A 15,532-nucleotide genomic window follows, 5' to 3' on the forward strand; every position below is an offset into this window, starting at 1 on the left:
ATATCCATTGAACAGTAAGATGCGCTAATCAAGCCTTTAAGATTTTATGATCTATTATCGATGAATATCTAGCAGAAAACCATAGAAGTAAAGGCTTATTTTTCAAATGTCTTCTGATTTTGAAATGATTCTAATGTACTCTGCTGTTTTTTTAAAGGGAACCTGGGACTTAGATTTGTAGGCTCTAATAAGTCACAATTGTTCTCTTTTACTAAAATGTTATTAGAAACACATGAAATATTGCCATTGATTTAAAAATGTATAATATTTAGCACGTTTTGACCTACGGAGGGTGCCATGCTTTATGCACACAATGGACGCGTGGGGTGATGACGTAGTTTGTCACTGTCACTAGATGAACACTATGGGGTTACTGAAATTCCTTCTACGCGGCAAGATGTCCAAGACATGCACACATCAGTGAAAAGCGGCGAGTAATTACTATTTGTGTTTTTATTGAGTCTTTTATTATCCTTTCATTGCCTCAAAATACTTTTTGCATGTGTTTCCCTCTCATACGTTTAAGCATTGTTTTCTTGTGGTCGCTTTAAAGCAGATTGTTGATCTGTTGACCAAATTAGTCACGTAGCATATTTAAACCACCCTTATTTGATATTACTACGTTAAATTATTTTTCTTAAGGCATCTTTAGTATGTTCTCTTTGTATGAATCTAAACAAAACAAGCTGAACGCGCACGGTAGTACTTTGGGTGTCAAATTCGCCTCTTGTAGATGTTTCGCCGGTGTAGCACATTTAGGCAGAACCCCGTTTTTTTCTTCCGTAGTCTCATCCTGTCTTTCCTGTTCATTTTGCTTTTCCTGGTCGTTTTGTGAAATATCTACAGTGCTGTCATGCTAATTAAAGTTCCTCTCGGTTCAAATGCAAAGGGTTGAACAGATGACATGTTTATGTCGCTAAAGTCATACTCTGGAAGCCCAGCAGCGTAACCATGTGACGTCACCACTCAGCCATCCTCGTCTTATTTTACTATCCAGATGTGAATTGGGAGTAGCTTACAGTCTTTGTTTTGTAACACTTTAATTCCAGAGTACTACAGAGAGGCAGCAGCGGCCAAAGAGTTTACAACTGAGCGACAGAAGACTGACGCTCTCCTTGTTCCAGGGTGTTTCATCCCAGCTCAGCCTGTCCAACCCTCTCAGTCCTCTACCTGCCTCTCCTCACACGCCTCACACGCCTCGCAGCTCAAGTATGGAACACGAACCCCCACGAAACCTGTCATCGTTTTATTTTCTATCATTCATGACAAATATAATAACATTCTGCTCCAAAGCTCAAATTCGGTCTCACACGTACAGTATTGCATGTTCGCAGATGCACAGTGCCTGGTTAGCTTTCATTTTCTCTCCTATGCGGTAGGCTTTTCATCACTTCTCAGTGACAACGATGCCAATGCCATCGACACCCCAGGGACGCCCCCGCCAATGCCTCCTAAGAAACACCCGCATGAGATTGACATCGCTACGTTCTCTTCAGAGGTACTGTTGGCTCCAAGGAAATTCCACCTGCTAATGCATATTTAATGGCATATAAACACTAAAATAACCAGGAAAATATAACAAGTCTCGCCTTCTTTGCAGTTCATTCCCCCGCTGCCAATGAAAATTGATAGCAAACCTCCACCACCGCCTCCCAAAACCCGGAAGTCCATGTTTCCCTCATATGAGCACAGCCCCCAGTAGGGCCACACAGACCATAAAGATGTGATGCTGTAATCAAGTAGTGGTGAAAAATCAGAGTTAAGAACAGATGCAGGATCATCTTTGACATGTATTTACAGGACTTTTGGGTCTTTGAGATCTTTTCTATGCCAAGTCGCCAGTTTTAGAGGCTATTTTACAGCCCTCAAGAAAATAATATTATGGAATAATATTTTGGGTAACACCGTTTTTATGAACTTGTTGGGATTTTTTCTTAATCAAAGAGAAAATGCTTGATGCTGCTTAAACATATTCTATATTTTACACAGGAAAAGCTGTAATGCATACTTTATGATAATCATGAGCAGGGATTGCAATGTACAATTGCGGTGTGGGTGTTTACGCTTTAACCTTTATGTTTTAGAAACACTGGATGGCAATTTTGAATGTTATGTATATTTGTTGTTTGTTTATTATGTGGATACTGTAACTGTTTGCCCCGCAGTAGCATTGCGTTGGTGCTTTTTTATTATTCAGAAGAATAGTTTGACATTTCTTTTAGAATGTTCTTTCTTGAAAAGATCAATGCATTGCACAGTGTCTAAAGGAGGTAAAGCCTTAATCTATCCTCAACCACACACAAAAGAGGGACTCCACCTGAGCCAGTAAGAACTAAGATATTGTAAGAACATGTGAATTTTCAGTGTGACTTCTGGTGTTATTTGACAACTTTGATGGTGGATTACACATGTAAGTCCAGCTACAGTTTAGCTAGTCCTGCTCCCCCAAAATAACCCCCACACCCCCAGAAAAAACATGCAGTGGGTTTTGTAGTATTTTTAGGACAATATAAATGTGCTGATTCCAAATATATCAATACGGCTGGCTGAAATTCAGCCATGTTGTTTTTTTTCCCCTGATCATTTTTGTTTACTTCACAACTAGTGTTGCTCCGGTACCATATTTTTTTGGGACCCCCGATATCCATTCCAATACCTGACTTTGTGGTATCAGCTGATACCGTACAGATAAAACGACTTCGGGGGAGAAAGGAAAAAATATGTATATAGATATGGCGGAAAACACAGACAAGGCTGAAAAAGCAGTTTCTGCTCTTGCACCCCTTTTCAAAATTAACTGCTGTATTTTAAGCCAAAAGAACTGTTGTGTTTGATAGAACAATATGTTTATATGCTGTCATAGCAGATTCATGGCGCATGAAGGCCCCAAACTATTTTTAATTTGTCCGTTTTACCCTGGAAACCCCCCGCTTACAGACGTCGCGCAACCGCTTTTTTTTTCAACCCAGCCATAAAGAGAAGCTTAGTAATTTATTATTTGAAATGTGTGTCATTTTTAGCTTAGAATCATTAACTGATGTCTAATATATAGTTAAAAAAAACAAAAACAACTTAACTCAAAAATTATTCACTCGCATATTTTAAACTTTTATACAAATGACGTCACAATGAAAAAAATTGGCGTCTGTAAAAAAAGTCACGGATATCTACCTCATAACTATCGCTTAGTTGTATTTTTCCGTTACTGTCGTATTTTCCCCAGTATTTTAGATGATTAATAATCGATCCAAAGAAAGAAAGAAAAAAAAACATTTAAAAGGCTAAAAATATGAAAATGAAAATCTCGATTATTCCTTGATGTCTGTGGTTTCTGTGTCACGACCCTTGTTATATTACCATGTTTCACCGTTAAATTCCCCCCAAAATTCAGCTGTGGCTATTCACAGCTGTGCCTTGACACCCGGTGATACATGCTACATGGAGTTTTTGGATTGAAAAGAGGTACGTACGCTATAATATCTCGTTAAAATCATGGCGTCTTTAATTCTGCTCCCCCGTCCTCTCACCTCCAGTTAGGGTTTTGCTGTTTAAAACTTTTTTTAAATGCCCTTCTGTTCAAAAATTTTCTTCTCCAGAAAATTGAGATTTTCAGCTTTCCAATGATGTATCACACGTGCATATAGGACAATTTTGAAATTTGGCCAAATTGGGGATCTCAGAGCGGATCTCAAGTCACCTGAGTGTTTTCTGACATATATTTTTTTTAAAATATTACTGTTAATAAAACTCGATTTTAACTCAATGTCTGCTAATGATGGCACGAGACGTCCAATCCATTTGACGTGGGAGGGTTGGCAGCAACATCAAATGGATTGGACGTCTATTAGTGATAACTCAAATTCACAGCAGAAGCATGATTGGATGCCACACAATTCGACGCCTATCATTTTAGTGCCGCATCGGTACGGATACTATATGTATTGGCGCAACACTATTTACAACCGCTGGGAGAAGCGTTCCGTGTAAGAAATAAAAACATACTGACAATTGTCGAGGTAGAAGCAAAAGAAAAATGGATTTTGTTTAAAAACCTGTATTGAATAAACAAAGGATGTTGCTTTCAAATTCAGCAATGCAACAGTGTTCTAAATCTGTACCTTAGCAGTACCCCGGCATTATTAGAAATGTGTGTTGTTTCTCTTGTTTTTAAGCAGCAAGGCTAATGAGCTCCCCTTTGCATGAATGCTTTACTTGTATTACAAGAGAATATCAAACTATTGCTTTGAAGAATTGTAAACACTGTACGGCACAAAAAACAGATGCCTTTTGAAGTTGCATTCGTGTTTCAATGAATTTCCTGTTTATTCCTGAAATTAACTTATTGTTCATCGAATTTCAAGATTTTTATTGTATTGCATATCCAGTGTGCAAAGAGATGATTTATTTTTAGCATATAGCAGTCTCGCATATTTCAACATGCTGTACATGTGTTTGCCTCTAGATTGCAGTTTTTTTTTTTTTTTAATTGTTAAATGGTTTCAATTTTTTTTTTTTTTTTTTTTTGAGATTTTCTACAGTGCTCATGGAACAAAAATAAAAAATTTGAATAAACATTTCATACAATTTTTGGATAAGGTTTTATTGAATGCATAAAATTAAAGAGTTGTTACTGACTTTGAAAGGCCTCTCCTTCATTCTGATGCAGTTACCATACCAACCAGAGTTCTTTATTCCTAGTCAAGGTTGCAGCATCTACATTGAACTGAGGCTAATATGTTTCTCACACAATTAGTGTAGGTGATGGAAAATGCCGACGGTTAACACAAATCTCCGAACAGCTCCTTGTGTCCCTCCAAGATGTCTGTAGGGAGGATCTGGGATGTTTGCCGGGAGATGTTTGATGGTTCTTGTCTTTACTAATCTACACTGTTGATATCTTGTCAGAGAGTATGCTACAGGATATCCCCCTGCACTGCATCTCACACAAGAAACAACCATTTGATATGATGTTCACCCATGCAGACAAATGTTGGTTTGACGTAGTTTGATGTGTTGGAGGCCTGGGTTGCCATGGAAATTGCCACCTCTATGCTATACTATTGCATTAGGAACTTTATGCCGTTGGCAATCTTTGGCTATCAATCCGAGCCCGAGGGCAGAATGGATCATGAGGTAGAGTGACTGACTAGAAGGTCATTAGTTGTGGAAATGTGGCTGTCAAAGATGCAGCATTCACTTTCTTTTTTTGTATCACTTGACTTGAAAAGCTAGTTTTACAGTAGTTTATTCGCCATATCAGTTTGTGTGAATATTGAAATCTGACCGGTAACAACAATACAAGTACTTTCATAATAATGATATCTAAAGTTGGGGCCGATCCGACCCATTATTGGGTTCCAATACCAGTTTAATTCATGGATCGTTAATATTCGATGAATAGATAGCTCTGTTGCAGTGTTGTTTTCGTCAACCATGACTAACGAAAATATTTTGTCAGCGAACAACTTTTTCCATGTCGACAAGACTGAGCTAAGAACGTGTTTTGCCAGACTAAAACATAAGGAGACGAATGCTAGTTTTCGTCTGATGAGACGAAAAGGAGACGAAAATGCGTGAGTTTCCGTCACATGTTCACAAGTGTGACATTTTATCAGGCATGAAAATGGGTCAGGGGTTAACAAGGTGAGGCAACTTTTTGGGGGATTGAATGATTTAGACACAAATGTCACACAAACATGATAAAATATTTTTTTTTTAAAAATGAAAAATTAGGTGTTCAAATACAAATATTTGTGTCTCAAATATTTTTTCCCATTCAAAAACTTTTTTCTATGATTAAAAATTTTCTTTTGAAAATATATATTTTTTGTTTGAAGCAACTTATTTTTTAATTGAATAATAAAGACACAAATGCCCTAGCCAAAATGTGGCTCAAAGGCAAAACCACATTACTTCAATCAAAAAAGTTGCTTCAACCAAAAAAAATTGACTTCAATCAAAAAAAATTTTAAAAATCCAAAGAAAAATGTCTTTCAAATGCATTTTTTTGAGTTAGTTGACAGGGGTAACTACATTGGCAAAACACCAGCAGGCGTACCATATTGAATGGATGACGATCTTGGCGAAAAGTATAGCCTAAGCATATGTATAGTGTATATATAGTATGTATATATATATAGTATATACAGTATATCTAGTATAGCTGTCCTAACCAGCCTGATTTAGAATTCCCCTCAAGAATGATGGGAAACAAAAAAAAACAAAAAAACCCCGCTCATTTTCAACTTATTATGATTAATATTCTTGTAAGTTAATTTTATTGCTGACACTGCATTTTGTGGTCATCAACATTTTGCGCCCCCCCCCTTCCCCGAAAGTCAAACTCCGCCTATGGGTCAAATGCTGATAGCATTAACTAGTGCAAAAGAATGGAATGTAAACAGATTCAGAACACTGACTTCACCTTTCCAGCATGGTTAAAAAAATGCTTAAAAAGTATCTAGCATTAATATTATAGTATACTACTATGTATGATAGTAGGATAATAATTATTCATTGCCAATCAGATTTTATAAAATATATTTTATAAATTTTAAAGCTATTCTTACTGTAGAATCTGAATTCTGAAGTATGTGGGATTAACTCCAGAAATCGTTTTTTATATGACGAACATGACGTGCTTTTATTTTGAAATGTTCACCGAAAGTACGTTTGTTAAACCATTAACCGTAAGCTTTACACCCCTCAAAAAAGCTCTTTCTGTCATTGCATGTGGTGTCAGTAATATATACATATATATAATTTTTTAAACTTTTTTTTTCACTTGCAAAAGCTGTTAATCAGCGATTTTTCATTTTTGAAGTGTCACCTTTTAACCGCAAGTTTGCGGTTTGGAGAAGACTGCCAATGTTTTATAGCAGGCTAAAGTAGGTTGTCTTTTTTCCCCATTAGCCTCAATGTAGCAATGTATCATGTTTGGTTGTGTCACTCATGTGCCGTGCTGCATCCCTCCTCCCAACTCACCAGTTTACTCAGACTCCAGGCTTGCACACATGGTAAGATTTCTTATCTTGGCCAGAGAGAATATGCAATGTTGCTTTAGCCTTTAAAGGTCTTTGCTGAGTGATCATCACACACTAGATGTAACTCATAGCGTTAGCAAAGCATTTACATTAGGCTTGTGCTAACAGCGAGCGTCCTCGTAAACTCTCTGATAACTTTTTTTTTTTTTTTTTTTTTTAACATACAGTTCGTGACGTCCAAATGGGTATAATTAATTGAAAATAATGTACAGTTTTCCTGCTGAGTGTGTATGATCACCAAGTTGGCATATATGTGCTCTTCAGTCAATGTTCATTCGAAATAGTTGGACCCCTTTATTTATTTTTGGAGTAATTTTTTTTTTTTTTTTTTTTTTAACAGACGTTTTTAGTGAATGTCGACTAAAACTAAACGAAATTAGTCGAGTTTTCGTCAACAAAAACTGGACAAACACATTTTGAGATGACTAAAATTTAACTAAAACTAATAAGTATTATCGTCCGAAAGACTAGACGAAAATTAAAAGGGCTGCCAAAAACAACACTCCTCTCTTGTAACCAGTGTTGTTAATCTTACTTTTAAAAAGTAATTCATTACAGTTACAAATTACTTCTCCCAAAAAATAATTGCGTTAGTAACTCAGTTACCTGAATGGTTGAGTAATTAGTTACTTGGCAAAGTAACTGGTGATAATTTTCATGTTTAAAAAAAAAAAAAAAACAGATCACAAAATGTGAAGTTTAAAGGGTTTTTGGGACAATTGGCCTGTTGTGTCCGTAAGATATATATATACTGTATATATATATATAGACAGTTTAATACCATGGGATTGTGGGATATGTGGGTGGAGTTAAGGCCGAGTTATACTTCCGCGTCAGACCTACGCCGTCAAGGAAGAATCGAGTTACGACCCTACGCCGTAGCCTGACGCGCACCTCTCGATTTTTCTAACCTTCGCGTCGCGTAGACGCGTTGACGTAGCGAAAACGGACTGTGATTGGTCCGCTCAGACTGTTGTTTCCGGGCGAAAACACCGCCATTGTAGAATAGAATCAAACATTATTTTCCACACGCAAAAATGCACCAAGCCGACGGGAGTATCATCGAAGAGCAAGTCTCGTCAAGAAATTATTATTTTGACTACCAAATGGCAAGGTCGGCGATCGAAAAAATAAATAAAAGGAAGAACCACCGAGACGTGGGTGGTCGGAATCGAGTGGCCACACGAAGCGGTGACACAGTCGGCCAAAAACTGCCAACTTTTTATCACTTTATGTCGTATTTTTGGTTGGTGCACTTCATCATTTACTGTGTACATATGTTTCAAGTATATGAAGAATAAAGCACAGATTTGGTGTCAAAAGAGTTGTTTTGATCTTTAATTTTCAATAGCAGACAGTTCACACACACAATACATTATCACTGATTGAGAGTGCCTCGGTGCTTTTTATGATAACCTTAAAATCAAGCCTCCCAACGCAGTTTGGGAAGTTCCCTAGACGCCAGAAATCTGCTATGGCTTCCCACTGGCAGGTTGTAGGACACGGCAAACAAATCAGGCTGGAGGGCTTTGCAGACCTTGAACGCAGTGCTCGACGCCAGTTTGAAGCTAGCCGCCACAGCTAGCTCTCTCCACCCGAGTCTAAAACTCTCTGTGCGGCATCAAAAGTCGGCCAGACCGCCTCGAAACCGTCTTCTGCGTCGCCTGCCCGTCAACATTTGTATGTTCAATATTTATTCAGTGTTGATGAGCAGAATATTTACTTTCAAGAGTTCCATCTTGCAATGTTTATTTTTTCTCCGACTAGCGGAAGTAGTCAACAATCATGCCCCAAAACCGTACAAACATAACGCCACATCCCTCTAGTGGCTTGGCGGTGAATTACAGAGCAACGCGTTCCCTCACCGCAGAACTATCGAATGTCGAATGACGCCGTAGTCGCTACGCCGTCACCGCAACGCGGGAGTATAACTCAGGCTTTAGTGTGTTGTTAGCATGTGTGGATACGGAAGTAAAGGAGTGTTCAGAAAGCCAAGCTTGAGCCCATTGATGCTTCGCCATGGGTCTCCAATTTGGTGGTCGCCAAATCCTGGACCACCTGCACCTCCAGTGTGGGCAGTACCAGAGGAACCGGTTGCTTCCCAGCTCCAGGTGCCACAGCAGCTGGATGCCAGGCCAGTGAGGGTCCGAGCTCGGCCGGTTACTCTTCGGGACTATGTTACATCATATAATACCTAGGTTGGGTGTGGGACTACCGACAATAGTTTATGTTGCATGTTATTCTTGTTAGTTGTTTGTTCTCAGTTGCACTTTCCGGTGGGAGGGGGAAATGTTGTGTCCGTAAGATATATATATACTGTATATATATTGACAGTTTAATACCATGGGATTGTGGGATATGTGGGTGGAGTTAGTGTGTTGTTAGCATGTGTGGATACGGAAGTAAAGGAGTGTTCAGAAAGCCAAGCTTGTGTCCATCTGTGCTCTTACCGTAACACAACATGGCCCTAGCCCAATTCTTTACCCTAAACTTAACTAGACACAGGGGTATTGCGGATATTGCGATAATTAGATCGTAACTTTTGCTATATTTGGAAGTCATTTAATGTTGTGAATCAACCTTTAAAGTTGTTAAAATTGCTCCCGTTATTGCATTAGTTCCCTTCTGTCTACTTTCGACATGTGTAAGTTTTAAAACTGTTTCATCATTTAAAGATAGATTTAAGTCAGGAGTTTGCCAATTTAGGAGCATTTTAGATAAAAAGTTACTTAGGTTTGCTAGGGAGGTTCTCTTCCTGAGAAGTCTATGGCGGCTGTTTACTAACGCATCTAGTTCTGTATACATGTTGCTAATGCCGCCGTGTCTGTCATTTGCATTTTGTTCTATATATGTGATATCTACCGTAGCATCATGTGGGCGTAGCTTGTAGGCTGTCTGCTACAGTCAGGTATTATTGGCGCCACCTAGCATCGCGTTTCTCCCATGCCTCTTCACCACTCCTGCTCTGCTCTCTTGTCTCCGTGAGTCCGTCTCTCTCAGACTTTTCTCGCATCATTCAACCAATATAGTAACGCATAGTAACGCACGCCTTTCCCGCCTCAGTAACGGTAACGGCGTTGCCAAGACTGAAAAAAAAAATGACGCCGTTATATTCTAACACTGTTATTAACAACACTGCTTGTAACAGTAGTTAGCAACATATTTTTTATATCAATGGATAATATGGATTCCTTTACGTAACGGTCGGATGCTAAAATATTTCATCACATAGTCTGCAGTGGATGTGCTAACACAGGGGTGTCCAAACTGGTCCTCAAGGGCCGCAGTGGATCCTGGTCTTGGTTCCAACCGATCAAGCACAGACAGTTTAACCAATGAGGTTTCTGTGGAAACTAGGAGAACCTGTCTGCAATCATCTGGTTGCACTTGTAAGGCACCAGATTGGTGATAAAATGTCCTTTTGCTGAAATGAAAACCCGTACTCAATGTGGCCCTTTGTGGAATAGTTTGCCCACCACTGCGCTAAAGTCTAGTAAAAGTGGCCCTTTACCTCCTGCTATGTTGCAACTGTGCGAAGCGGTGGATGTTTTATAACAAAGGGCTCGTTCATGAAACCATGGTATGCAATATCCTTCTGTCCATGCTACATTTTTAAGAAACAATGTTCTACAATAGCTACTTTGGAATTTTGACACATACAAGCACATTTGTGGAATCTTTCCGCTCAATCTTATCAGAAGAAGAGTAACCTGACAGTATTCAACAATGAATTTCAAGTTAAGGATGTTTAGGAAAATATAACCTCTCTGGTTAAATACTGACATTTCAGATTAGGTTTAATATTTAAATCCTTGTTGGCCATAGCTAGTTTAATATCAAAAAATGAAGTATCATTTTTCATGAAAGGGATTTAACACGCGGACGAACACATTTTATTCTCACCTGCGCATACCCTTGCTACACTTGGGGTGAGTTAAATCATCATTGGGATTACTTTTCTGTTCCTTAGTATCATTACTATCCTTGTTCACTAACTTGTGTATTTTCTAGAGCCTGTTGGGATTTCTTGGGGACTGGCTGGTCGCCAAGGGGAGGTAATGTAGAAATGCGGAGAGTACACAATTGTTGTAAATGAAAAAGTGGAGGCTTTACTTGCACAGAAATCTTGTGTCTCCCAATAGACCCTAATCAAACAGCTGCATCACCCCCCAACCCAAACTTTGTTTACATAACCCCAAGAACTCTCTTGGTTTCTGCTACCTGGCCAGTAGAATGGAGGGCGGCCCCCACACCTCAAGAGGTGGGGGTGTCGGCTGCTGGATGTCCCCTGTGAAGTCACGTGTTTACAGCTTGCACATCTCTGAAACGATAATTTAGCCTGGTTAACCAACTTACTGCAGAAGTAACAATATTATCTGTCAGGTTTCTCTGGCGGGCAGGCGGTGTGGACCCAAATGCAGGAAAATGGAGGGGAGGCGGACAGGTGGTGCAAAAATTAGGGTGACCAAACGTCCTCTTTTGCCTAGACATGTCCACTTTTTACATCCTGTCCGGGGCGTCAGGCAGGGTTTTATAAGAGGGAATGTGTTAGGTTAGCATCTTACGATGATGTTGTACATCCATATGAGTGTAAAGTGCTTAGTTGATGGCCAAGATCAGTTGATGGGTTGTGCGCGCGCACTCGCGCCCCCCACCTTTGTGTTCATTATACTGTGCAAGTCATGTTATTGACTGCTTTACAGTCAATTTGTATTGTTTATTGTATTAGCACTAATAAGATGTTATTTTCTTTCCTTTCAGATCCACACATACAGTGCCCTCCATGATTATTGGCACCCCTGGTTAAGATGTGTTTTTTAGCTTCTAATATATTTTTTCTCATGCAAATAATATGGGACCTTAATGGGAAAAGAGATAAATCCAACCTTCAATACAAGTACATTTATTCAGTGGGGAAAAATCCCACATAAAGAAATAATTATTTGACATCAAATAATGTGTGTCACAATTATTAGCACCCCTGGTGTTAATACTTTGTACAACCCAGTTGAAGCCTGGAACCGTGTGCTTTGGTCAGATGAGACCAAGATTGAGCATTTTGGCAACACTCTAAGTTGGTCTGGCGTGCCACGAAAGATGCGCATGCTGAAAAGCACCTCATACCCACTGTGAAGTATGGGGGTGGGTCAGCGATGCTGCGGGGCTGTTTCGCTTCCAAAGGCCTTGGGAACCTTGTTAGGGTGCATGGCATCATGAATGCTTTGAAATAACAGGACATTTTAAATCAAAATCTGTTGCCCTCTGCCCGAAAGCTGAAGATGGGTAGTCACTGGGTCTTTCAGCAAGACAATGACCCTAAACATATCGCCAAATCTACACAGAAATGGTTCACCAGACACAAAATCAAGCTCCTCCCATGGCCATCTCGGTCCCCAGACCTTGTTTTGTTGGCAAAAGGGTGTTGTACAAAGTATTAACACCAGGGGTGCTAATAATTGTGACACGCATTATTTGATGTCAAATAATTATTTCTTTATGTGGGATTTTTTCCCCACTGAATAAATGCACTTGTATTGAAGGTTGGATTTTTCTCTTTTTTTCCATTAAGGTCCCAAATTATTTGAATCAAAAAAAAAATTATTAGAACCTAAAAAAACACATCTTAACCAGGGGTGCCAATAATTATGGAGGGCACTGTATACCCACATATTCCAGTCTTCTTCCACACACATACAAATACATCAACATCTTTCCACGCATGCTCTCATCTTCTCATTGAGTGATTCTCATATCAAGTGCCATTGCCTGTATATAGTTGTGCCTGTTGCCAAGTTGGATTAAAAGTGCCAAAGACCAACTCCACTCTCTGCTCCTTGTGATCTAACCGACCCACCGAGGTGAATGAACCATAAAACATATTAAACCCAGAACCTCATACAGTCCATTAGTCCAAATTAGAATTGAAAAGAGAATCGATAAAGAATCGAATCGTTAAGCAATATCGATAATGGAATCGGAATTGTAAAAATCCTATCAATTCCCATCCCTACGTGTGTGTATGTGATATGTTTACATAATATGATGCTGCTGTACGGCTATTATTACTGTTGCACTTATTTTCAAGTTTTGATATTTTCTGCAATATGCATTTATTTTTTAGTTAATTGATAAAGAAAAATGGTAGTTATAGGATTTCAGTGTATGTCCATGTTGTTTTCTTTGGAGTAAAATTACAGCTCTGTTGGATATAAATATGTGTATGTGTGTCATTAATCTTGGCACACTGATTGACAAGAACATTTGAAAGTGGCACTCCACACCAAAAACGTTGCTGACCCCTGGCTTATATAAACAGACAAGGGATAACAAGACAATGAGGCACAGGAGGGTGAAACGAGAGGAAGCAGATTGGTGGATACACAAGGAGCAGGCTTAACTCAATGGGCACTCACAGGGACAAGCCACACTAGGAGAAAACAAACACAAACCCTAACGGGTATAGAATAATAACTGCCAAATAACTCTGTTCAGATAGTACCCGACACTAACAAAGCGCGAAAAGCAAATTTTGAACATAGACGGCAACTGATACGCTAACTCCATTAGTCCTCTTCTAAGCTTCTCTATCGCAATCTTGCTAAGTGGTAGATGTTTCGTAACGATTAGTGGTTCACAAAGTCTGGTACGAGTACCACCTATGCTACATGGGCTCCCTCTAGTGATAGGATAGTGTAGTGGTACAAACAAACTTTTTTTCCCCACATTCATTGTTTTGAAAGGTTTTGTTTAAAATATTTGGGGATACTGTGGATCCTTATTATACAAGCATGAGCAAGAAGAGTCATGTTAGGCAAACAAATTTTCACCATATGAGCGCTAGTTTATGTGTTATTCTATTGATCCTGGGTCAGGCTCAGCTCCACAGCAGCAGATAAATACAGTAAATGATGAAGGCTACAGCCTTGGTAGGATTGAACAGTCCTCATCAAAAGAAAATACGGCCTTTCATACTTTTTCTATTGACTTGCTGGAGGTGTCTAGGATTATCTCATCTTTGAACTTCACTGGGTACTGCCACAGGGTGTAAACCACTCGAGTATGGCAAATATGTTTTATTTCCTCGTCGCCGAGGGTAGATTTGCTAGGCATGAGCACACTTTTTCTGAACACCTACGGTCCTTTACACACTCACAGACAATCCCACTATGGATCCAACGGTATAGCGTTTACATCTGCTTTCACTTATATACTGTACTGTACCTGCAGAAGTTTATGCTGAGGGCGCTATCTTAATCTGCTGACCCGAGGAAGAACTCTTGAACCTTCTTTGATTTAGACAACTAAAAGAAAAAAAGCTATTCAGGCTTTGGGCAGCTGTTCTTTTATTAATATGCTCTGTGCCCTCAATGTCACATGTATTTTTTAACATTTTTGGAGGGGACTTACACTGTCCAGGCAGCCATGCTTGTGCCTCACAGTTATATGTTCCAATGAAATATTTACATTCTCAGGTTCTGTGTGATGAGTGTGTGATCCGAATAGTGTGCACTTAATTTGCTGGCTATGATGTGTGCAAAGCAGATATACTCCCAGCAGATTGGGTAAATTTCAAGCAAAACGTGAGGTGACACATGCATGCATGCACAGAGCAAAAATAAGTATGCGCAGACACATCATTTCTTAATCTTAATCACATATTCATTGTTTACGCCATTGTAATTGAACTAATCTTTTATGACAAATTCTGCTTCCCTGTAGGTATATCTATCCATTTCATTTTCAGGCTCATTGTAACCTGGCTCATCTGAGTGAATGAATGAAAGGTATGCCTATACATTTCATAAACTCGAACAACATGACCTTCAAACATTAGCGGGAGAAAGTAAAAAGTGTATTTGCTTTTTCTAGGGCTCCCCTATTGTTCTTCCTCTATTCCCAAAATGTAGAAACTCTACAATCTCTGCAAAGAATCCTAAAAACTGCATAACCTTACATTACCCTGGTTGAAATCTTCACCTTCACCCCCACTCCTTTTCCTTTTCTTGCACAAAAACATCTTGAAGGAGCAATTTCTCTCTGCCCACTACCTTTTTAAGCTATTGCACACCAGGAAACGCTTCAAATCCATTAAGGCACGCATCACAAGATCCAAAGATAACCCGCACAACCTGGAGAACACCCAAACTCAAAAAATGACAGGTCTTGAGCCAAGATTGAAACTGTTATGCACATGCATTATTGTCAAACTAATGGAGTGAATATTGAAGTTGAACCCATACTCATTTAACTAATTGGCTTCCATTGCTGACACAAGACGGCCAAGCAAATGATTGCTGCCAGCCCTCCCAGTCAAAAGGGATTGGATGTCTAGCGCCGTTGATGTCGCCGTTAATATATATATATATATATTATATATATATATATATATATATATATATATATATATATATATATATATATATATATATATATATATATATATATATATATATTAGGGCTGTCAAAATTATCGCGTTAACGGGTGGTAA

General features: G+C 39.0%; 1 protein-coding gene across 1 annotated transcript in view; it reads left to right on the forward strand.

Moving 5' to 3' along the window:
- The window catches only part of dock5 (dedicator of cytokinesis 5), a 58,521-nt gene extending 53,751 nt beyond the window's left edge, over positions 1 to 4,770 (forward strand). The window contains exons 50-52 of the mRNA XM_057831843.1: positions 1,050 to 1,209; positions 1,380 to 1,498; positions 1,601 to 4,770. Coding sequence (XP_057687826.1) covers positions 1,050 to 1,209; positions 1,380 to 1,498; positions 1,601 to 1,702 — 381 coding nt within the window. The 3' untranslated portion in view covers positions 1,703 to 4,770. The remainder of the gene's footprint in view (positions 1 to 1,049; positions 1,210 to 1,379; positions 1,499 to 1,600) is intronic.
- Positions 4,771 to 15,532: the final 10,762 nt, after the last annotated feature.

This window comes from Corythoichthys intestinalis, chromosome 3 (genome assembly GCF_030265065.1).
Source record: "Corythoichthys intestinalis isolate RoL2023-P3 chromosome 3, ASM3026506v1, whole genome shotgun sequence".
NCBI lineage: Eukaryota > Metazoa > Chordata > Actinopteri > Syngnathiformes > Syngnathidae > Corythoichthys > Corythoichthys intestinalis.